This window comes from Manis pentadactyla, chromosome 4 (genome assembly GCF_030020395.1).
Source record: "Manis pentadactyla isolate mManPen7 chromosome 4, mManPen7.hap1, whole genome shotgun sequence".
NCBI classification, from domain to species: domain Eukaryota; kingdom Metazoa; phylum Chordata; class Mammalia; order Pholidota; family Manidae; genus Manis; species Manis pentadactyla.
This window is the reverse complement of record NC_080022.1, coordinates 140879448-140904458: the sequence shown is the minus strand read 5'-3', so window position 1 is coordinate 140904458 and position 25011 is coordinate 140879448. Positions and strand designations below refer to the sequence as shown.

Here is a 25011-nt window from a genome sequence, read left to right as displayed (position 1 = left end):
CTACTTTGTCTAAGCCCAAGGTTCCGGTCTCACTATGAGTCTATAATAATCCTGATATCAAGAGTTGACAAAGAGCACAAGAAAGAACATGTAGGCTAATATCATTTATGAATATATATATAGAAATAAAATATTTTATTAGAAAATTTAATAAAGTCATATATTAATAGAGATAATCAGTTTATCTCCAAAAGTTAAACTTCAGTAAATCTACTGATGTAAATTCTGTATTAACAGATTAAAGGAGACAAAGAAAATGACATTCCTCCCAAAATATGTATTAAAAAAAGTATTTGATAAAATTCAACATCTATTTATGATAGATTATAGGGCAATTTCCTTGAACCAAAAACGGTATGTACTATAAACCTATGGCAAATGTAATAAATGGGTGTTACTATTTTTAAGTCTGGGGAAAGGAAATCCTGGGGTAAAAAAAAAGCCTCTAAAAACCGAAATCAGTCAAAGGGAGAAATAAAGTTTAAAACCTGTTTATTGCTTACAAACTGCATCCAGCACCATCTCTTTCCCCTGCTCCATAAGGAAGCCAACAAGCAAGCCAGCCCCTCCCCTTAAACTCTCAGGTTCAGACACACCCTTGGTTGCCCAGGTAATTACCCATTGACATGGAGATGAACTTCTCTACACCCCTGAGGATATGCAAATGCACTAAAGCCAGGCGAGATACTCTGGAAATGTCAAGTTTTACCCACACTATTCAATATTGCACTGAGGTCTAACTAATGCTATGGTAACTAAAAAGTAAAGTAACAAGTATAAATATGGGAAAGGAGGGTTACAACTTGACCATATATGGATAAAATGAGAGTTCCTGTGGCCAGGACTCACCTGGCTGTGGTTGACTAGTTCACTGCACATCTGTGGGCAATACATGGTTGTTGACTCTATAAAAAGAGCTCCACCCAGTGCTCTGGGCACGACATGGTGGCAGGGCTGCAAGGCTACAGGAGAGCAGAGCAGAGGCTGGAGTGGTGGCAGCACTGAGGACAGAGGCCCAGAGGGGAGCTGTGTGGGACGACTGTGCAGAGAGGCCCAGAGGACGACTGTGCGGGACGCTATGCAGATAGAGGGGTCCAGAGGACGGCTGTGTGGACAGAGGGGCCCAGAGGCAGAGACCGGCCTGCTGCATGCACACTCTCTCTGAGTGAACGGGATTTTAGTGACTGACCTGCCACCTGGAAATAAAGTTGGGTATAACCCTTTCATCCCAAGAACGTTTTGCTGTCATTTCTTTGGTCACATTGAATCCATAGCGAACTTGCCTGGAGCAGAAAGCCATTGATTGGCAAGACACCATACAACTGCTTACTTAAAAATTCAAAGTGGATTGGCATAAAAATGATGAAATGATGAGAAAATACAATTAGGTGGCCAGTTATAAGCTGATGAAAAAATTCCTAGCCTTTATTTATACCACCAATAATCAGTCAGAGAATGTAATTGGGGGAAAAAATGTCTTACAATAACAGCAAAAACCTTACAACAAGTAAGAATACATTTTAAGAAGAAATGTGCAAGACCTATATAAAGAAAATGGAAAAACTTTTCTTAAGGACATAAAGCAAGCCCTAAACAAATGGCAAGACATACCCTTTACTTGGATGAAGAAATTTAATATTGTAAAAATGTCAAGTCTAAGTGAGTCTATAAATCTGACACAATCCCCATAAAAAACCCAACATTTTTTATGGAACTTGACAAGCCAACTGAAGTTCACATGGGGGAAATGTTCACAAAATAGCCAAGATATTCTTGAAAAAGAATGATGACTGTGTATCCATGTGTGGGAAGGTGGCCTAACAGCAAAGCCACATTTGTTCTCAACTTGCCTGCTTCTGAGTGCTCCTTTCTCCTTCTGCTGGAAATAAAATCTCAGGGGGGAATCATTCCTTGTGGCTGAAGTAGGGTTGACCCTAATTCCACAACAGGGTTGGATGTGATTCAGGCTGGCCAATCAGAGGAGCCCCACACCTTTGGTTGAAGGGATTAGCATCTGATCAAAGTTAGGTTAATCTGAGTTCAGCCCAGACTTTTTCTGCCAAAACTCTCAGGAATGATGATGGCCTCTTTCCTTGTAGTTATTAAGCTATCAGTGTGTGCCCAAAGCCACCTATGTTTACAATGCCCACTAGGTGGAAAGTCCGTCTGAGAGATGAAGAGAATACAGAGTCTGATAGCATCAACTGAGTCCCTGGATATAACCCTGCTTGAAAACAGATCTGCTTTGGACATCCTAGTTTCATAGCTTATAAATTTCCTAATTTGAGCTGAGTTTCTTTCTTGAAACTGAAAGAATCCTAATATGATATATAGTAATAGTAACTAAAATCCTTTGGTTTTAGCATAGAAACAGAGCCTAGAAACAAATGTACAGGTAAGCAGGAATTTAATTTTTAATAAATGTGGCATCTTGAAGCACTGGGTAAAGGATGGACTTTCAATAAATACTTGGAAAATGATCAACCCAGAAAAAAGTTAGAATACTCCCTCATATCCTATACAAAAATAATTCCAGGTGGATTAGAGAGCTAAAACTAAAGCACAAAACTACAAAAAATGTTGGAAGGACATAAAGAATATATTTATAGCTTTGGAGTAGAGTAGACTATCCTAAGCAAGACATGTAACCCAAAAGCCATAAATGAAAATGATAGGCATGGCTGTATAGAAGTTAAAACACATACTCACAGTTTATACACAATGCAAGACACTGTAAGCAAAGTAAAAAATATAAATACACTAGGAGAAAAATTAGTAACATATAGGAAAGGAATTATATGGCATCTGAAGATCTCATAAATTAGTAAGAGAAGGACAAACAAGTCATAGAAAAATGGGCAAAGGACACAACTGAACAATGCACGGAAGAAATGTAAATGGACTGTAAGATCAGAAATGGTGCACTGTTTCACTAGTAACCCATCACATCAGTCCCAAATGACTGCCAAAAAGTCTGCTACTTTCATTGTGGATTCCCCCAGGAGAGTCCCTCTGCTTGGGGCCAGCCTAATCTTCAGCCTTTAACCCTAGGAAAGAAAATAGCTAGTGATTATCTTAGGAAGGATTCTTTCCTTTCTGGAATTTTAGTCTATCTAGTCTTCGTTGCTCTCTGAATTTTTCAAACATGATACTATAATTATCAAATTTTTAAAAGTTGCGGTGGGAGTGTTACCTGCTTTGGCCTATTATATCCTACCCAGAAGCAGAAGTCTTATTTGCCAAATTTGAAAGAAATCTAATGGATAAAATTTGGGAGTGGATTTAATATGGGGTGTGAGGAAGAAGGAAAAATCAGGCACGACTCCCGGATTTCTGGGTAGCGACTGGACAGATGGTGGTATAATTCATAAGGGATCACAGAAGATGATCTGACATTGACGGGGGAATATCCTGAGTTATTTTTAAACATAATTTTCTAGTTTTAGGAACCGAAATAAGGCAGTATAATTCACTAAGATAGGGACCACTGGAAGGGAATCTAATTTTGAAGACAAGATTGCGAGTTTGGGGTTGGATCTGTAGAATTTTAAGTATCTTTGACACTTTAACTTAGATTTGGAGATTTGAGTCTCAGAGGAGAGATGAAGGCTGGATATAATTTTAAGAGTAATCATCAGTAGGAAATAACTGATGTCATGGATGTCAATGAAGCTACATCGGTTGAGCATACAAAATAACAAGGAAAGGGAGCCTAGGCTGGAGTCTTAAAGAACTACAAAAGTTAGTGACCAGGCACTCTTCCTTGATTTATATTTGTCTTGCCAATGGGTTTCAGCCCCGGGCAAGTTTGCTACGGATTCAATGTGGCCAAAGAAACTGACAGCAAAATGTTCTTGGGGTGAAAGGGTTATACCCAACTTTATTTCCAGGTGGCAGGTCAGTCACTAGAATCCCATTCACTCAGAGCGAGTGTGCATGCAGCAAGCCGGTCTCTGCCTCTGGGTCCCTCTGTCCGCACAGTTGTCCCGCACGGCCGTCCTCTGGGCCTCTGTCCTTGGTGCTGCCACCACTCCAGCCTCTGGTCTGCTCTCCTGCAGCCTTGCAGCCCTGCCACTGTGTTACACACAAAGCACTGGGCAGAGCTCTTTATATAGAGTCAACAGCCAAGTATTGCCCACAGGTGTGCAGTGAGCTAGTCAACCAGGGCCAGGTGAGAACCCTGGCCACAAGATTCTCATTTATATCCACACTCCACCCCTCCAGGATTCTCTCCTCTCAACCTATGTGCCCTTAGTCCTCTGCAATGGTCCCTGTGCAAGGAAGCTCGAACATTTTTCTCCAGCCTCTCCAGCAAAAAGTCTTGCAGACACACAGGCCAGACTTGTGGCTCTGTCTGTGACCTCTGCCTCTTTAGTCTTAATGGCTTGAACTGCTGCACTAGTTTCAGTTGTTGCCATAGCTCCAGTAAGATCCTATTTGGCTTCCCATCTAATTTCCTTCCATCTACTCCTGCCTGTATCAAATCAACCCACATCTGGGTCCTTGTAACCCTCAAATTTCCCCTGTAACAGGTCTTCTTTCTTTCTAGGTTTTCATTGCTTCAGCTACTGTACGTGTCACCTCTGCCGGGGCTTCCCCTCAGGAGTTCTTCTTTTTCCTTGATGGCCTCTTCCTCCTTCAGAACACCTGGCAGCGCTGTCTCGTCTCCAATGGCACCTTGCTGCCGGTGCTCTCGTGCTGCCTCCTTCCGCATCAATGCCATCTCCTTCCTCAGGGAATCCACAGAAGTTTGCAGCTTGTGTTCTCATGCCACCTCCTCTTGCATCAATGACATTTCCCTCCTCAGGGAATCCACAGAAGTTTGCAGCTCATGATCTTGCACCACCATTTCTTGGGTCTCCTCTGTAGACCTTTTTAAGACTGTAAGAAGCAGCCAACCCAGTCCCCGCTGCCTCACGGGCACTCTGCTTCTCAAAGGATCTGCTTACTATATCAAGAGCCACCCCTACTGCCTCAGGTGTCACCTCCACTTGCCTCCAGTCCTGGGGTGGGGCCCAGTCCTCTAGAATGCAAGCCACCTCAGACCACATACCCATTGGGGACGACCCACTCTTTCCCCATTCACAGGGGCAGCCCGATGAAGCACCCCTCCCATAAGGACAGCTTGTCTTTTTCCTTGGTCAACAGTGAACCCTGCAGACTTTTGCCAATTGTCTTGCCAGTGGGTTTCAGCCCTGGGCAAGTTCGCTATGGATTCAGTGTGACCAAAGAAATTGACAGCAAAATGTTCTTGGGGTGAAAGGGTTGTACCCAACTTTATTTCCAGGTGGCAGGTCAGTCACTAGAATCCCATTCACTCAGATCGAGTGTGCATGCAGCAAGCTGGTCTCTGCCTCTGGGTCCCTCTGTCTGCACAGCTGTCCCACACAGCCATCCTCTGGGCCTCTCTGCACAGTCGTCCTCTGGGCCTCTGTCCTTGGTGCTGCCACCACTCCAGCATCTGCTCTGTTCTCCTGCGGCCTTGCAGGCCTGCCACCATCTTGCGCACAGAGCACTTGGCGGAGCTCTTTATAGAGTCAACAGCCATGTATTGCCCACAGGTGTGCAGTGAGCTAGTCAACCAGGGCCAGGTGAGAATCCTGGCCATAAGAATTTTCATTTTATCCACAATATTCCTCTCAATGTATCAAAAGTTCAATGATTCTTGTGGATTATTATAGTTTGTTGTTAGTAAGCTATATTAATTTACCTTGGGATAACTCTATTTCCCAGTTTTCATCAGTTTTCCATTATATTCAGAAATTCTATGAAGGGAATCCACAGATCCTATAGAGCTTTAGACATTATTTTTCAAATTGCAAGTCCTGACACAGGGTGTCAGGAAATCAAGTTAGTGGGTCCTGATTAGTACTTTGAAAATGAGATGACTAAAGGGAAAATATGAAGTACATCCCATGAAGTAAGTATCTACACTATCCTTCTTGGTGAACTTATCCAGTCTTGTGGCTCGAAATACCACGTACTACTTCCAACTTTGTATCTCTAGCCCAGGCCTCTCTCCTTAACTCCATGCTCATTTTAAAAGCTCCACCTGAGTAGGTACCTCAAGCTAAAATATAAACCCTCACCTTCCTTCCCCAAATAGCTGCACCTATAGCCCTCTCAGGTGATGGTCATTTCATTCTTTTACCTTTGGCCATTCCGGCCTAAGTCCCCAGAGTCACTTTTTACTTCTCTCATTCTCTACCATACCATTTCCCTTCTTTCAGGAAATGCTATTAAGTCAACCTTCAGAATCCACCCACTTCTCATCATCCCCACTACTATCACTCTGACCCAAGTTACTATCACTTAATTTCTCACATGGATTCATGCAATAGCCCCCCAACAGGTCTGTCTCCACCCTTCTCCTATAGTCTATTCTTAGTACAGCAGTCAGAGTAATCCCTTAAAAGAGAGGTCAGCAAACCTTTTCTGTAGAAAGCCAAAAAATAAATATTTAGGTTTTGTGGGCCAAGAGGTAAAATCAAGGCTATTACATAGGCATTTTTATAACAAGAGAAAATAAATTTCTACAAAATTTTTATGGACAAAATTCAACACATAATAATTTAGAATAATTTTTTGTAATACAGATCTACTAATCAGAATGGAATTCTCTTTTAAATGGCTATCACTTTAATTGGGGTTTGAAGGTAGTGCTCCCCGTCATCAAAGAGACTGAAAATGTTTCTATAAAAACCATTCTTAGTTGATGACCACAAGAAACAGGCAGTGGGATGGATTTACGCTGCAGGCTGTAGTTTGCTGACCTCTGCTTTAAAATATAATCGTATCATTCTTCTCTCAAAACCCTGTGAATTAGTTTTCTACTATTGTGTAACAAATTACCATAAATTCAGTAGTTAAAATGTTTATTATTCTCGCAATTCTGTAGATTAGAAGTCCAGGTGGGCTTGGGGCTGGGCTGTCTAGGGTCTCATAAGGCTGAAATCAAGGTGACCTCTTATATGGAGGATCTGGGAAAGACTCTGCTTCTAAGTTCATTCAAGCTGTTGGCAGAAGCCAGTTTCTTGGAATTGCAGGTCTGAGGTCCCCATTTCCTCATTGGCTGTTAGCCAGGAACCACTTTAAGTTTGTGAAAGCTGCCTGCATTCCTTTTCATGTGGCCCTCTTCATCTTCAAAGCCAGCAAAAGTGCATTCAAATCTTGTATTTTCAATCTGTTTGAATTTCTTTTCTGCTACCAGCTGGAAAAAAACGCTCTGTTTTTAAAGGTCTCACCTGATTGGGTTAGGTCCACCCAAGTAATTACACCTCAAGGTCAACTTTGGGACTTTCATTACATCTGCAAAATCCCTTCATAGCAGTACCTAGGTTAATGTTAGACTGAATAACCAGGGGATAAGAATGCTGGGGGTCATTTTTAGGGTGACCTGCCTACCTTACCATGCAATAACTTCCTACTCACAGTAAAAAGGCAAGGTGCCTACTTACAAGAGCAATGTGATTTGTGCCACTGGCTCTCCTCCAACCCCCATGCACATCCCATTACCTGACTGATGTTATTTCCTACTACTCCCCCTCTGGCTTACTCTGTTCATCCATGCTAGCCTTTCTGCTATTGCTTGAATATGCCAGACACGCTTTCACCTTAGGATCTCTGCTTGTAATGCTCTTTCCTCAGCTATCTACTTTGTTAACTCATGTATCTCCAAGACTTTGCTCAATGGTCACTTTTGCAATGAGGCCCTATGTGATATACTGTTTAATACTACAACCTGCACTCTCACTCCCAGCCTGCCTATTTCCCCTATCCTGTTCTATTTTTTCTTTTTCTACTATATTTATCACTTTAACATATCATGTTGTATGTGTTAAACTTATTTTTGATTTTTATTGTCTGTCCCTCCTTGCTAGAACTAAGCTCTTCAAAGGTTAAGGATCTGTGTATATTTTGTTCACTAAGCATCTAGCATAGTGGCTGGCACAAAATAGGTGACCAGTAAAAATTCACTGAATGACGTTTTGGGGAACTCTTGTTTCAGTTTTGTATAAAGGTATGTGTGAACTAGGTTGTGATGTAAAAGAACATTTCTTACTTAGGAGTGTAGTCAAAATCAATTGAAAAATACTGGGGTCAGATTATATGACCTGTAAGGTCCTTTCCAAATTTGAGCACTTACAAATTTCTATGTGCAGCTAGTAAACCTCCACTATATCCTTTGCAAGATGGCAAACTTCACAGCCTAGTGGCTGTGGCAAGGCACTGATTTTTGAAACAACATCAACACCGAAAAACTAAAACTAAATAGCAACTCCACCTGTTCTTTATAAGTAGGTTAGAAAAAACTGGAAATGGTGAGAACTGCTGAATGGTCTAAAATATAAAAATTTGAACTTAATCCTTCAATGAAAAAGAGATACAACCTGAGAGCAAATGACAAAAGAGAATATTTTCTAGATCAAAATTTCTGGTTCAAGCTTCCATTCACTTACTGAAGAAGTGAAGAAGAGTGAAGAAAGATATCACCCAAAGTCTCTGCTGTAGAAATTGTGACTTGGATGGACTTGGGAAGCAAAGACCACTTTTGAAGTACATATGCTTTCCACTCATCCACAGGCAGATCCATGCTCCTTTAGATCTATAAAATGATTAATAAAATAAAATAAGGAATTCAGACCTCTACAATGCACAATTCTCAAAAACCAAGATTTCATTCAAGCAAGTGTGAGGCAACAATATCAAATCCTATTGTCTTTTTCTATCATTGTTTATATGCTTAGGAAGTATCTAATTCTTTCACACCAATTCACTCAACATCCTTTCACTCAGAAACATGTACTGAAAGCCTACTTTGTTCCAAGCACCATTGGATACCCACCACACTTGTCCTTAGACCTCCATCTATCCTAGTTGCTTAAGTCATAAATCTGTGAGATATCCCAGATTTTTCTTTCTCATTCTCCCCCGTAGCTATTAACAAATTTTCTCTTACATAGTTCAGTTTTTTCTTTCAATCCCCAGGCAATTCCTTTAGTTCAAATCCTCACCATCTCCTGTCTGCCATTCTTTCCAGAGTGTCATAACCAGTCCCCATGCCCCCACTCATCCCCCTCCCTCCCAGTTCAATCCGTCCTCCACATTGAGACAGGTCGGTCCTCGGCCTTAAATACATCAATGCTGCTAGCATTTACGGAAGCCAGTACAAACCCTTCATTATTTGAGCCTTGGCTTACTTTCTAATGCTCAAGTCTCACTTCTTACTCTGTACCCTACTATCCTGAGCTACTCAAAGCTATCCCCAGTTTGCCAGGGTATTCATTTCTCTAGTTTTTGCGTACGCTTTTATCTTTCGGGAGCATCCCTACCCTCACTTGGAGTCCATCTAGCAAATTCCCACACCTCTTTCAGGATTCAGACAAATGGCACCTCCTCCGGGAAGCCTTTCTTGATTTTCCATGTGTCTCTCCTGCGGCTAGTCTGCCTCGAACTAGGGCTAGTCACAGAGGAAACTCAACAGACTGTGCTCTCCTCGGAGGACAGGGACCAGGTTTTATTTACCTTGAGAGGACGGCGCTGTGCCAAGCTCAGGATTTGGCACCGCAGGGCTCGGCACTGGGTTGCTGAAGAAATTAAGTCACTGCTTTGACTACACTTAGCTGCGGAACTATCGGGGAAGAGATCTAACTCTCGGTCTGTCTACTCCCCAAATAACCGCAAATAACCCCCTCTATTTTTCCGAGAGACCGCTCGAAAAGCTCCCGGAAACAGTCAGCAAGCGGCCCTCGCCACTTCCGCAGCACACTCGGCGAGCCAGGCGGCAGGACACCCCGCCCCTACCTCTTTCCTCCCGCAACTAGGCCCCGAACCTGAGCGCAGATGGGTCACGTGGGCCGCCCGCCGCGCCTCGGCCAATGCGGTAGCTGCTCGGCCCCTAGTTCTGCCCCTGTGCCGTGCGCACGTGGGGAGGCGGGAGCGACGCACGCAGTTCCTCGGGCCAATGGCTTTGGAGCGCGCGGGACCCCGGGAGTGAAGGCGGGGCTTGGAAGCAGCCGGAGCGCGGGAGTTGGCGCGGCGTTGGTCCGCGGGAAACCATGGTGGGCCACCTGAGCGAGGGGGCCATTGCGGTGAGGACACCCCTGCGAGCTGGGCCGGCAGGCCGGGGTGGACCTGAGGCTGTGCGGGCTGGAGAAGCGGGAGGGGAGCTGGGGGCGGTGGGGAAAGAATGCGCGAGAGAGGGTGCGGGTGGGGGCGGGGGTAACCGCCGTTGACTCCCTGGAAGCATCACCCTCCCTTTAAAAGATTTTTCCCGTCGTCTGTTAAACATGCTCATGTCTTTCCTTCTTAGGAAAACGTAACAAAATTAATTGCTGAAACTTCCCCACTACCTTCCCGCTGCCACTGTGTCTCCTCCGCTTCCCCCACCCACAGCCAAACTTCCTGAGTTGTTTTGTTTTGACCTATTTCATTTCTTCCTTTCCGTTAACCCTGTAACCAATTCCAGTTAGTCATCCCCTGGTCACTATAGAAATAACTTTGGCATAAGTTAGCAATGGCTCCAAGTCGCTAAATCCAACAGACACGTCTCAGTTTTCAACTTCTGAGTCCTCAGCAGCATTTGATTCTGTTGAGCTTTGCTTTTGTTAATTAACACTATTCTTTTGGCTTCTATGGCTCAGCTTCGCTTGGCTTTCTCGGTCATTTGCAGGTCTTGTGTAAATTTTTTGTTGACTCAAGGCTTGGCTCTAGGCCCTCTTCTGCCAAGACAATTTCGTTACCGTGTATATGTCAATTGCTCACAAATTTATCTGGAGCCGTCTTTACTCTGAAAGACAAACCTCTATAATCTGTCTACTGCATATCTACTTGGATATCTACTTGATATCTCAAAGGCATTTAAAATTCAATCTGTTTGGAAAGGAAATTCATGTCTTAATAAATTTGGGCCTCTTTGTTCCTCATCTGGAGGAACTAGCCAGAAACTGTGGAGTCATTCTTACAATCGCCATCATGCTGGATGTCTAGTCCATCATCAAGTCTGGTATATTTTACCTCACTGTATTTCTTTTTTTTTTTCTTCTCACTTTTTTTATTTTACTTACTTTTATTTTTTTATTAAAGTATCATTGATATACAGTCTTACAAAGGTTTCACATGAGCAACATTGTGGTTACTACATTCACCCATATTATCAATTCCCCCCCCCCCACGCCCCATTGCAGTCACTGTCCATTAGCATAGTAAGATGCTATAGTCACTACACATATATTTCTTAAATTCATCTACTTCTCTCCATCCACACTGGCACCACAGTTTCTTTTCTTTTTTCTGTTAATTTTTATTTTTATTAAGATATCATTGATATACACTCTTATGAAGGTTTCACATGAAAAACATTCTGGTTACTACATTCACCCATATTATCAAGTTGCCCTGGTACCCCATTGAAGTCACCGTCCGTCAGTGTACTAAGATGCCACAGTCACTACTTGTCTTCTCAGCTACACTGTCTTCCCTGTGACCCCTCTACATCATGTGTGCCAATCATAATACCCCTCAATCCCCTCCCCCACCCCTCCCCTTTGGTAACTTCTGGTCCCTTGGAGTCTGAGTCGGCTGCTGTTTTGTTCTTCAGTTTTGCTTCGTTGTTACACTCCACAAATGCGGGAAATCATTTGGTACTTGTCTTTAACTGGCTTATTTCACTGAGCATAATACCCTCTAGCTCCATCCATGTTGTTGCAAATAGTAGGATTAGTTTTCTTCTTATTAGTATTCCATTGAGTATATGTACCACATCTTCTTTATCCATTCATCTACTGATGGCCACTTAGGGTGCTTCCAAATCTTTGTTATTGTAAATAGTGCTACTATAAACATAGGGGTGCATATGTCTTTTTGAATCTGAGAACTTGTTTTCTTTGGGTAAATTCTTAGGAGTGGAATTCCCGAGTCAAATGGTATTTCTATTTTTAGTTTTTTGAAGAACCTCCATATTTTTCACAATGGTTGAACTAGTTTACATTCCCACCAGCCATGGAGGAGGGTTCCCCTTGCTCCTCATTCTCGCCAGCATTTGTTGTTTCTTGGCTTTTCTATGTTGGCCATCTTAACTGGTGTGAGGTGATATCTTATTGTGGTTTTAATTTGCATTTTCCTGATAATTAGCAATGTGGAGGATCTTTTCATGTGCCTATTAGCCATCTGAATTTCTTCTCTGGAGAAGTGTCTCTTCATATCCTCTGCCCATTTTTTAATCGAGTTATTTGCTTTTTGGGTGTTGAGATATGTTAGTTCTTTATATATTTTGGGTGTTGACTCCTTGTCGGATATGTCGTTTACAAATACATTCTCCCATACTGTAGGATGCCTTTTGGTTATTGATGGTGTCCTTGGCTGTGCAGAAGCCTTTTAGCTTTATGTAGTCCCATTTGTTCATTTTGCTTTTGCTTCCCTTGCCCAAGGAGATGTTAAAAGTTGCTCGTGTTTATATTCAAGAGATTTTTGCCTATGTTTTCTTCTAAGAGTTTTATGGTTTCGTGACTTACATTCAGGTCTTTGATCCATTTCAAGTTTACTTTTGTGTATGGAGTTAAACAATGATCCAGTTTGATTCTCTTACATATAGCTGTCCAGTTTTGCCAACACCAGCTGTTGAAGAGGCTGTCATTTCCCCATTGTATATCTGTGGCTCTTGTATCGTATATTAATTGACCATATATGCTTGGGTTTATATCTGTGCTCTCTATTCTGTTCCATTGATTTATGGGTCTGTTCTTGTGCCAGTTCCAAATTGTTTTGATTACTGTGGCTTTGTTAGTAGAGCTTGAAGTTGGAGAGCATAATCCTCCCTGCTTTATTCTTCCTTCTCAGAATTGGTTTGGCTATTCATGGTCTTTTGTGATTCCATATGAATTTTAAAGCTGTTTGCTCTAGTTTGTTGAAGAATGCCATTGGTATTTTGATAGAGAATTGCATTGAATCTAGATTATTTTAGGCAGGATGACCATTTTGACAATATGTCATATGCAAACAGTGACAGTTTAACTTCTTCCTTACCAATCTGGATTCCTTTTATTTGTGTTGTCTGATTGCCATGGCTAGGACCTGGCACCATAGTTTCTTGAGTGGACTACTCACTTGAACTAGCATAACCTTCCACCTGCCATTCCCTTCATAGCATATTCCCACTTGTTCTCTCCTCCTTTCCAGCCTTTTTTCTTTTTTAATTTAAATTCTTGGTATGTTCCATACTCTTGCCTTCCACAAAGGCCTTTTTTAAAAAAATTCTAACTGTAGTAAAGTTTACTGATGTGGTTTCATATTTCAACTGCAATTAACCTTTAAGAAACTGCCACTTATTAGTTTTGTTGTAATAGAAAACATTATCAACAATTATCTGAAACAGCTATTAAGTAATCCTTTTCCAACTACATATTTGTGTGAGACCTGATTTTATTAAAATACATCACAACAGACTATGTGCAGAGCAAGTACAAAAATACAGCTCTCTCCTATTAAACCAGATTTCGAAAAGATTTGAAAACATGTAAGCAATGCCATTCTCAACTTTTTTGGAAAATTAGCTATTTTTTCATAAAAATGTTAATATATAATGTTATCTCTAAAATGAATCATTATTTTTAAATGTTTGAACTTTAAATATGATAAGCATTGATGACCAGTGGAGTGGTGGTAGGTAAATGTTTAACAAGCAGCTCCCTGAGGAGGGTAGGAAGCAGAGAATGGGGAAACCCCTGATATGTAGTGTGTTTGCTGACTTCCATGGTGTAAGTACCCTCATCACACCAAGTTCAAGCTACCAATATGTCACTGACTCGAAGCTGGGAAGAGATGTGCACCGTCAGTGTTTGCTAGCCCTTGGGGAGCTGGCTCCAGCACACACTGATAGAATCTACCCACGTTTCTTGGTGTCCTCACTAATTTTGAGGAGTGGAACCAGTTTGATAACAGGTGTCCTAGGACCATCACCCTCACGGCTGGTAAATCACCTCAGCAACATCAGAACTCCGGAACTGTGGCCTCAACGACAAAAATCCTTGAACCTCAAATCCTAATGTTTGTTCTTCCTATATACATCCTAAAGTCTCTTCTCGCTGGCAGTCCACAAGGCCTTTGAACATTCTTTTCCCTCTGCCTAGGTGGTAGTTCACTCTCATCCCTCCTGGCTAACAATCTTCAGATCTCTGCTCAGCTTTTTCCTCAGAGGAGCCTTCCTTGACTTTTTTTACTAAGCTAAATCCCTTTATGCTGAGACCCGGATTCCTGTTTGTTCACTTACTAGCTGTGTGATTTAGGGCAAGATACTAAACTGTCCATTGTGGTAAATAGAAAACATTTGTTTCTTAATTGGGTAATATAAAGAAGGGGAAGGGAACTATTATTTTTGATCATTTCCATTGTCCCAGATATTTTATCTGTGATAATATTTAACAGCAACTTTGTAAGGTAGATTTTTATCATTACTTCCATCTTACAAATGAAGAAATCGAAGTGTAGAGAATTTGAATGCATGTGTCCTTGACTATTACATTCTGTTGCTTTAAGTTTTATTAACAATGTTAATTTGAAAACTTTACAGCAGTATTGTCTTAAGTGTACATATCCTGCTATATGTCCCAGAAGAGTAAATCTTACACTGTTTTATGATGACACAATTGAAGTTAAAAAGAATAATAAAGTACTTCTCCAAAGAAGAAACTGGGATGGCCAATAGGCACATGAAAAGATACTCCACATCGCTAATTATCAGGGAAATGCAAATTAAAACCACAATGAGATATTACCTCACACCGGTTAGGATAGCCAGCATCGAAAAGACTACGAACAACAAATGCTGGCAAGAATGCAGAGAAAGGGGAACCCTCCTACACAGCTGGTGGGAATGTAAACTAGTTCAACCATTGTGGAAAGCAATATGAAGGTTCCTCAAAAAACTAAAAATAGAAATACCATTTGACCTGGGAATTCCACTCCTAAGAATTTACCCAAAGAAAACAAGTTCTCAGATTCAAAAAGACATATGCACCCCTATGTTTATCATAACACTATTTACAATAGCCATGGTATGGAAGCAACCTAAATGTCCATCAGTAGATGAATGGATGAAGAAGATGTGGTACATACACACAATGGAATACTATTCAGCCATAAGAAGAAAACTAATCCTACTATTTGCAACAACATGGATGGAGCTAGAGGGTATTATGCTCAGTGAAATAAGCCAGGTGGAGAAAGACAAGTGCCAAATGATTTCCCTCATTTGTGGAGTATAACAATGAAGCAAAACTGAAGGAACAAAATAGCAGCAGACTAACAGACTCCAAGAAGGGTCTAGTGCTTACCAAAGGGGAGGGGTGAGGGAGGGGAGGTGGGGAGGGAGGGAGAAGGGGGTTGTGGGGTATCATGATTGTTGCACATGGTGTGTGTGGGGTCACAGGGAAGACAGTGTAGCTCAGAGAAGACAAACAGGGACTCTGTGGCATCTTACTACCCTGATGGACAGTGACTGCCATGTGGTGTGGGGGGCTCAATAAGGGTGAATGTAATCACATTGTTTTTCTTGTGGAACCTTAATAAGAGTGTATATCAATGATACCTTAAAAAAAATAATAAAAATAATACATGCATGTGGTTTTAAAACCAAACAGAACAGGAAGGGTCTAATTAAATTACCTTTGTACCACCTTACCCTAGTTCTATTCCCCAGAAAAAACTACTTTCTTAAAAAAAAAAGTCACCTATATTAATGTTCAGTTTGATTTACATGTAATGAAACATATGTATAATACATATGATACATACATAGTAAAAACTCATAAAATTGTGTGCAGTTTGATGAATTTTGACAAATGTCCATACGTCTGTAACCATATTACTATGATCTGCTTCTTCCCCATCCACTGCGTCTACCCTAGGCAACCGCTGTTCAAGAGTCTGGTTTCTGTCCCTATAGATAAGTTTGAGCTGTTACAAAACTTCATATAAGTGAAATCGAGTAAGATGTGCCCTTTTGTCTCTAGCGTCTTTGGAGATTTAATCCAAGTTTCAGTAGTTTGTATCTTTTTTATTGCTGAGTAGTATTCCATTTCATGAATAAATACCATTTGTTTATTTACCTGTTCTTGAATATTTGGGTTATTTTTGTTTTTCAGCAATTGTAAATGAAGATGCTATGAACATTCATGTACCAGCCTTTTTGTTGGAAATATATTATCACTATGGGATAAATATCTATTAATGCAATAGATGGGTCATACGGTAACTGTTTAACTTTTCTAAGAAACTCAAACTTTCCCAAGTGGTTATGAGAATTCTAGTTGCCCATAGTCTCATAAACACTTAGTTTTGTCAGTCTTTTTAACTATTCTAGTGATTGTGGTCTTAATTTGTATTTCCCTGATTACTAAAGATATTGAGCATCTTTTCATATGTTTATCAGTTATATCTTTTGTGAAGCATCTGTTCATATCTTTTGCTCATTTAAAAATCTGGGCCTTGTTCTTACTAATTAGCTGTAAGAACTCTGTTTCATCTGGATATGTCTTGTTAAATGTAAGCATCACATGTTTTCTCCCAATCAGAAGTCTGCCTTTTCAATTTTCTAATGGGGTTTTTTTTTTGAAGAGCAGTTTTAAGTTTTGGTGATTCTTTTTTTTTTTTTCCTTTTCTGAATTGTGTTTTTGCGTCCTAAGAAATCTTTGCCTTTGTCACAAATCTTTTCTTCTGTTTCTTTTAAGAAGTTTTTAGTTTTAGTTTCTGTTCAGGTCTGTTATCAATTTCAAGTTTACTGTATGTTTGGTGTATAGATCATTTTTTCCCATGCAGTTAAGCAGTTGCTCATTTGTTGTAAAGACCATCGTCACCTTTGATAACATTTTTTTTTATACTTTCCAAATGGTCATTTTATTAGACTGTTTAGACATTAAATTTATCCTTGGATTGCAATCCAAAATAATTACCTGAAGTTTGCAATCTGTGTGCATGGTGTGTGTTTGTGTGTGTTTTATTGTATATTTGTTTTCTAAACTCTGGCACAATTTTTTGGGGGTGTTCAGACTGCCATGATACAAGTCAGGAGAGAATTTTTGTGTTGCCAATTCTGAGCATTTAAATTTTGGTTTGTTGGGGCTGTAGCTTTGTTTTTAAAATCTGTGTTTTTAATGTGTAACAATTGTCAATTTTATTTTTTCTGTATCCTCTAACTCTAGAATTTTTTTCCCCATCCCCACCCCCACCCTTCACACCCTGACTTAGACATTCACAGTTGAACCATATTATTAGGAAAGGTGCCTTGATGAAAAGATTAGGATATGGGGGCTCTGACCATTTGTCAGTGTTTTCCCCAGAAGATAATTAAAACATTAAATAAAAACAAAAAAGATAAAAATCTATATATGTGTGGGTCTATTTCTGGAATCTCTGTTCTGCTATTTCTCTGTATGTGAGTGGTTATACCAATACCACATTGTCTGCATAACTAGTTTTTTACTAAGCCTTGAAATTGGGTAGTGTAAATTCCCCCAGCTTCATTTTTTTTTTCAGACTTCTTTTACTGAAACTAGGTTTTCTGTATTTTCATGGGCATTTTAGAATCAGCTTATCAACTTCTAATAAAGAATGATGGAATTTTAATTGATAGTACATTGCATTTATAGATCAGCTTGGGGTTAATTGACATAAACATTAAGTCAAATGATGGACAAAGTATAGCTCTAATTTAGGCTTTTCATTTTTCTCAGTTTTTTATAGTTATCAGTGTGCAGGTCTTACATATGTATTGTTAGACTTAGGTATTTTATTTTTGATAGTATTAAAATGGCATTTAAAAAAATTAATTTTCTCATTTATTGGCAGTATATAAAAATACAATTGATTTTTGTATAGTAACCTGGTGTCCTACAAATTTGCTAAGTTTAGTTTTTTTGCATATTCCTTAGGATTTTCTATATATTTGACCATATTATGTTCAAATAAAGATAGTTTTATTTCTTCCTTTTCAATCTTTGTGTTTTTATTTCTTTTTTATGCCTTATTGCCAGGAGCTCTAATACCCTATTGATAAAAGTGGCGAGAGCTATATCCTTGTTTTGTTCCTGATGTTGGGGGGAAATAATTCAGTCTTTTGCCATTAAGTATCATGGTAACTAGATTTTTTTATGGATACCTGTTGTCAGTTTAGCCTCTCCTATTCCCACTTTGCTGAGACTCTTATCTATGAATGAATGTTGTCAAATACTTTTTCTCCATCTTTTGAGAGTGTTCTGGTTTTTCTTTATTCTGTTATGTGACAAGTTACACTGATAGTTTTTGGATGTTGAGTAAATCTTCTTGGGATAAACCTCACTTGGTTATGGCATATTATATCCATTTTATATACTGCTGGATTTGATAACACTAACATTGAGGGTTTTTGCATGTTTGTTCATGAATGGTATATAGGTCTATAGTTTCTCTTTCTTAGGATGACTTTGTTTTTTTATCAGGATAAAGCCTGTATCATAAAATGAGTTGGAAAGTGTACTCTTTTATATCCTGAAATAATTTATGCAAGATTGGTATTTTTTGTCCTTAAATGTTAGATAGAATTTACCATTAAAGTCATCTAGACCTAGAGTTTTCTCTGTTGGAATATTTTAAATTATAAATTCAATTTCTTTTATAGATATGGAACTATCTAGATTTCCTGCATTTTGTGTGTCAGCTTTAAACATTTGTCTTTTTCAAGGGTCTTATCTATTTAATCTGTTGTTTCATAAAGTTGTTCCTAATATACGTAGGATTTATGGTGATGCCTTTTGCATTCCTGATACTGAAAATAAATGTTTTCTTTTTCTTGACTAGCTGGAGGTTTATTGGTTTTATTGATATTTTCAAAGAACCAGATTTTGGTTCAGTTGTTATTTTTCCTGTTATCCATTTTCTCTTTCACTTATTTTTGCTTTTAGTATTTCCTTCCTGCTACATACTTGGGTTTGACACATTCTTCTGGTTTCTTCTGGTGGAAGCTTATATAATTGATTTTGGACATTTTTTTCTTCTCTAAATGTAAGAACCTAAAGGTATAATTTGCTCTTTAAGCATTGCTATAGTTACATAGTACAAATTTAGATTGCATTTTCATTTTGTTAATCATACTTTCTAATTTCTCTTGTGATTTCTTCTTAAACAGATGGGTTTACTGTTAACTTACAAGTTAGGTTTTCTAGATAGCACATTGTTACCGATTTCTAGTTTAATTCCAGTGTGGTCAGACCTACCCTGTATGAATTCAGTCTTTTAACATTTATTGAGACTTCTTTTATTGCCTTACATATGGACTATCTTGATGGAAATGTTCCAGGTGCATTTAAAAGAATGTGTATTCTGTAATTGTTAGGTGATCTAATTAGGTCAAGTTGATCTATAGTTTAATCTCTTTTTTTCTTCTATATATTTTTGGCTATTTGCCCTGTCAATTACTGAGAGAAGAATGTTGAAACCACCAACTGTAATGTAGGATTTGTCTATTTCTCCTTTTAATTCTGTCAGTTTTTGCTTCATGTGTTTTGAAACTCTTATTGTTAGGTGCACACACTGTGTCTCTTTCAGGAATCAACCCTATTATTATTATAAAATGTCCTTTTTTATCCCTGGTGATAACATTCCTTGTCCTGAAGTCTACTTTACCTGCTGTTAATGATACATCTTTGTCCAATGTTTTATTTTTAACTTGGCTTGTTATATTTGAAGTGCATTTTTTGTAAACAGCAAATAATTAGGTCTTGTTCATTATGGCAGTTTCTGCCTTTTAATTGAACCATTTACACTTAATATAATTAAATGTTTGAGTTTAAGTTTTTCTTTTGGCTACTTGTTTTCTATTTGTCCCATCTGTTTTTTGTTGTTTTTTTCTTCCTTTTTAGCTTTTCCTGACTTTTGGATTATTTCAGTATTTTTTATGATTCAATTTAAAAAAATTTTTTATTAAGGTATTATTGATATACACTCTTATTAAGGTTTCACATGAAAAAAACAATGTGGTTACTACATTCACCCATATTATCAACTCCCCACCCATACCCCAATGCAGGCACTGTCCATCAGTGTAGTAAGGTACCACAGATTCACTGTTTGCCTTCTCTGTGCTACACTGTTTTCCCCGTGACCCCTCACACCATGTGTTCTAAACACAATACCCTGCAATCCCCATCTTCCTCCTTCCCGACTCACCCTCCCACACCCCCCACTTTCGGTAACTGCTAGTCCCTTCTTGGAGTCCGTGAGTCTGTGCCTGTTTTGTTCCTTCAGTTTTGCTTCGTTGTTATACTCCACAAATGAGGGAAATGATTTGGCACTTGTCTTTCTCCACCTGGCTTATTTCACTGGGCATAATATCCTCCAGCTCCATCCATGTTGTTGCAAATGGTAGGATTTGTTTCTTTCTTATGGCTGAATAGTATTCCATTGTGTATATGTACCACCTCTTTATCCATTCATCTACTGATGGACACTTAGGTTGCTTCCATTTCTTGGCTATTGTAAATAGTGCTGCGATAAACATAGGGGTGCATATGTCTTTTTGAGTCTGAGAAGTAGTATTCTTTGGGTAAATTCCAAGGAGTAGAATTCCTGTGTCAAATGGTATTTCTGTTTTTAGTTTTTTGAGGAACCTCCATATTGCTTTCCACAATGGTTGAACTAGTTTACATTCCCACCAGCAGTGTAGGAGGGTTCCCCTTTCTCTGCATACTCGACAGCATTTGTTGTTCTTACTCTTTTCGATGATGGCTATCCTTACTGGTGTGAGATGATATCTCAGTGTGGTTTTAATTTGCATTTCCCTGATGATTAGTAATGTGGAGCATCCTTTCACGTGCCTGTTGACCATCTGAATTTCTTCTGTGGAGAATTGTCTTTTCATATCCTCTGCCCATTTTTTAATTGGGTTAGTTACTTTTTGAGTGTTGAGGCATGTGAGTTTTTATATATTTTAGATGTTAACCCCTTGTCAGATATGTCATTTACAAATATATTCTCCAATACTGTAGGATGCCTTTTTGTTCTGTTGATGGTGTCCTTTGCCATACAGAAAACTTTTTAGTTTGATATAGTACCATGTGTTCATTTTTGCTTTTGTTTCCCTTGCTCAAGGGATGCATTCAGAAAGAAGTTGCTCATGCTTATATTCAGGAGCCTATGTTGTCTTATAAGAGTTTTGTAGTTTCATGACTTACATTCAGATCTTTGATCCATTTCAAGTTTACTTTTGTGTATGGGGTTAAACAATAATCCAGTTTCATTCTCTTGCATGTAGCTGTCCAGTTTTGCCAACACCAGTTGTTGAAGAGGCTGTCATTTCCCCATTGTATGTCCATAGCTCCTTCATTGTATATTAATTGACCATATATGGTTGGGTTTATATCAGGGCTCTCTAGTCTATTCCATTAGTCTATGGGTCTGTTCTTGTGCTTGTACCAAATTGTCTTGATTACTGTGGCTTTGTAGTAGAGCTTGAAGTTGGTGAACATAATCCCCCCAGCTTTATTCTTCCTTCTCAGGATTGCTTTGGCTATTCAAGGTCTTTTGTGGTTCCATATGAATTTTAGAACGATTTTCTCTAGTGTGTTGAAGAATGCTATTGGTATTTTGATAGGAATTGCATTGAATCTGTAGATTGCTTTAGGCAGGATGACCATTTTGACAATATTAGTTCTTCCTATCCGTGAGCACGGGATGTATTTCCATTTATTGGTATCTACTTTAATTTCTCTCATGAGTGTCTTTTAGATTTCAGGATATAGGTCTTTCACTTTCTTGGTTAAGTTTATTCCTAGGTATTTTATTCTTTTTGATGCAACTGTGAATCGAATTGTTTTCCTGATTTCTCTTTCTGCTAGTTCATTGTTAGTGTATAGGAATGCAACAGATTTCTGTGTATTAATTTTGTATCCCACAGCTTTGCTGAATTCAGTTATTAGATCTAGTAGTTTGGGAGTGGATTCTTTAGGGTTTTTTATGTACAATATCATGTCATCTGCAAATAGGGACACATTAACTTCTTCTTTGCCAATCTGGATGCCTTTTATTTCTTTGTGTTGTCTGATTGCTGTGGCTAGGGCCTCCAGTACTATGTTGAATAGAAGTGAGGAGAGTTGGCATCATTGTCTTGTTCCCTATCTTAAAGGAAAAGCTTTCAGCTTCTTGCTGTAAGTATACTGTTGGCTATGGGTTTGTCATACATGGCCTTTATTATGTTGAGGTACTTGCCCTCTGTACCCATTTTGTTTAGAGTTTTTATCATGAATGGATGTTGAATTTTGTCAAATGCTTTTTCAGCATCTATGGAGATGATCGTGTGGTTTTTGTCCTTCTTTTTGTTGATGTGATGTACTATGTGATGGATTTTCAAATGTTGTACCATCCTTGCATCCCTGGAATAAATCTGACTTGACCTTGATGGGTGATCTTTTTTATCTGTTTTTGAATTTGGTTTGCAAATATATTGGTGAGTATTTTTGCATCTATGTTCATCAGGGATATTGGTCTGTAATTTTCTTTTTTTGTGGTGTCTTTGCCTGGTTTTGCTATTAGAGTGATGCTGGCCTCATAGAATGAGTTTTGAAGTATTCCCTCTTCTTCTACTCTTTGGAAAACTTTAAGGAGGATGGGTATTGGGTCCTCACTAAATGCTTGATAAAATTCAGCGGTGAAGTCATCTGGTGCAGGGGTTTTGTTCTTAGGTAGTATTTTGATTACCAATCCAATTTCCTTGCTGGTAATTGGTCTGTTCAGATTTTCTGTTTTTTTCTGGGTCAGCCTTGGAAGGTTGTATTTTTTTAGAAAGTTGTCCATTTCTTCTAGGTTATCCAGTTTGTTAGCATATAATTTTTCATAGTATTCTCTAATAATTCTTTGCATTTCTGTGGTGTCTGTCAGGTTTTTTCCTTTCTCATTTCTGATACTGTTTATGTGTGTAGACTCTCTTTTTTTCTTGGTAAGTCTGGCTGGGGGTTTATCTATTTTGTTTATTTTCTCGAAGAACCAGCTCTTGCTTTCATTGATTCTTTCTATTGTTTTATTCTTCTCAATTTTATTTATTTCTGCTCTAATCTTTATTATGTCCCTCCTTCTACTGACTTTGGGCCTGCCTCATTTGTTCTTTTTCTAATTTTGTAAATTGTGGGTTTAGACTGCTCATATGGGATTGTTCTTCTTTCCTGAGGCAGGCCTTTATTGCAATATACTTTCCTCTTAGCCTTTGCTATGTCCCACAGATTTTGTGGAGTTGAATTATTATTGTTATTTGTCTCAGTATATTGCTTGATCTCTGTTTTTATTTGGTCATTGGTCCTTTGGTTATTTAGGAGCATGTTGTGAAGCCTCCATGTGTTTGTGGGAGTTTTCATTTTCTTTGCATAATTTATTTCTAGTTCCATACCTTTGTGGTCTGAGAAACAGTTTGGTACAATTTCAATGTTTTTGAATTTACTGAGGCTCTTTTTGTGTCCTAGTATATGATCTATTCTTGAAAATGTTCCATGTGTGCTTGAGAAAAAGTGTACTCTGCTGCTTTGGGGTGTAGAATTCTGTAGATGTCTGTTAGGTCCATCTGTTCTAATGTGTTGTTCAGTGGTTCTGTCTCCTTACTTATCTTCTGTCTGCTTGATCTGTCCTTCAGAGTGAGTGGAGTGTTGAACTCTTCTAGAATGAATGCATTGCATTCTATTTCCCCTTTTAATTCTGTTAATATTTGTTTCACATATGTACGTGCTCCTGTGTTGGGCCCATAGATATTTATAATGGTTATATCTTCTTGTTGGATTGACCCCTTAATTAATCATTGTGTAATGTCCTTTTTTGTCTCTTGTGACTTTCTTTGTTATGAAGTCTATTTTGTCTAATACAAGTACTGCAACTCCTGCTTTTTTCTCCCTATTAGTTGCATGAAATATCTTTTTCCATCCCTTCACTTTTAGTCTGTGTATGTCTTTGGGTTTAAAGTGAGTCTCTTGTAGGCAGCATATAGATGGGTCTTGTTTTTTTATCCATTTAGTGACTCAGTATCTTTTGATTGGTGCATTCAGTCCATTTTACATTTAAGGTGATTATCGATAGGTATGAACTTATTGCCATTGCAGGCTTTAGATTCGTGGTTACCAAAGGTTGAAGGTTAACTTCCTTACTAAGAGTCTAACTTAACTCACTTAATATGCTATTACAAACACAATCTAAAGGTTCTTTTTTTCTCCTCCTTTTTCTTCTTCCTCCATTCTTTATATATTAGGTATCATATTCTGTACTCTTTGTCTATCCCTTGATTGACTTTGGGGATAGTTGATTTAATTTTGCATTTGCTTAGTAATTAGCTGTTCTACTTTCTTTACTGTGGTTTTATTACCTCTGGTGACAGTTATTAAACCTTAGGAACATAGCCATCCCTCCAAAATACACTGTAGAGATGGTTTGTGGGAGGTAAAGTCTCTCAGCTTTGGCTTCTCTGAAAATTATTTAATCTGTCCTTCAAATTTAAATGACAGTCTTTCAGGATAAAGTATTCTTGGTTCCAGGCCCTTCTGCTTCATTGCATTAAATACATCATGCCACTCCCTTGTGGCCTGTAAGGTTTCTGCCGAGAAGTCTGATGATAGCCTGATGGGCTTTCCTTTGTATGTGATCTTATTTCTTATTTTCACAATAATCTGTCCTTGTCCTTGATCTTTGCCATTTTAATTACTATATGTCTTGGTGTTGTCTTCCTTGAGTCCCTTGTGTTGGGAGATCTGTGCACCTCCATGGCCTGAGAGACTATCTCCTTCCCCAGATTGGGGAAGTTTTCAGCAATTACCTTCTCAAAGACACTTCTGCCCCTTTTTCTCTCTTCTTCTTCTGGTACCCCTATAATGCAAATATTGTTCCGTTCAAATTGATTACACAGTACTCACAATATTCTTTCATTCTTAGAGATACTTTTTTCTCTCTGTGCCTCAGCTTCTTTGTATTCCTCTTCACTACTTTCTTTTTCATTTATCATCTCCTCCACCATAT

The 25011-nt window shown here is 38.9% G+C and overlaps 2 protein-coding genes across 8 annotated transcripts in view; one reads left to right on the top strand and one right to left on the bottom strand.

Moving 5' to 3' along the window:
• SMYD4 (SET and MYND domain containing 4) overlaps positions 1-9833 on the bottom strand; it is a 64803-nt gene extending 54970 nt beyond the window's left edge. For 2 of the 6 annotated variants that reach the window (XM_036906172.2, XM_036906173.2), the window contains exons 1-2: positions 8460-8605; positions 2982-3047 (exon numbers count right to left, since the gene is read on the bottom strand). Coding sequence is in view for 3 of the 6 variants with exons in the window: in XM_036906173.2 (XP_036762068.2) it covers positions 2982-2987 (6 nt within the window). In the remaining 3 variants the exon portion in view is untranslated. Of the gene's footprint in view, positions 1-488; positions 692-2981; positions 3048-8459; positions 8606-9525 lie in introns of those variants that run through there. The other 4 variants (XM_036906169.2, XM_036906170.2, XM_036906174.2 and 1 more) reach the window with 4 other exon arrangements.
• Positions 9834-9940: 107 nt separating this feature from the next.
• Positions 9941-25011, top strand: part of RPA1 (replication protein A1) — a 70202-nt gene continuing 55131 nt past the window's right edge. Inside the window, exon 1 of one of the 2 annotated variants that reach the window (XM_036906176.2) lies at positions 9941-10091. In XM_036906176.2, the coding sequence (XP_036762071.1) occupies positions 10059-10091 (33 nt within the window). In that variant the 5' untranslated portion in view covers positions 9941-10058. The remainder of the gene's footprint in view (positions 10092-25011) is intronic. The other variant, XM_036906175.2, reaches the window with a different exon arrangement.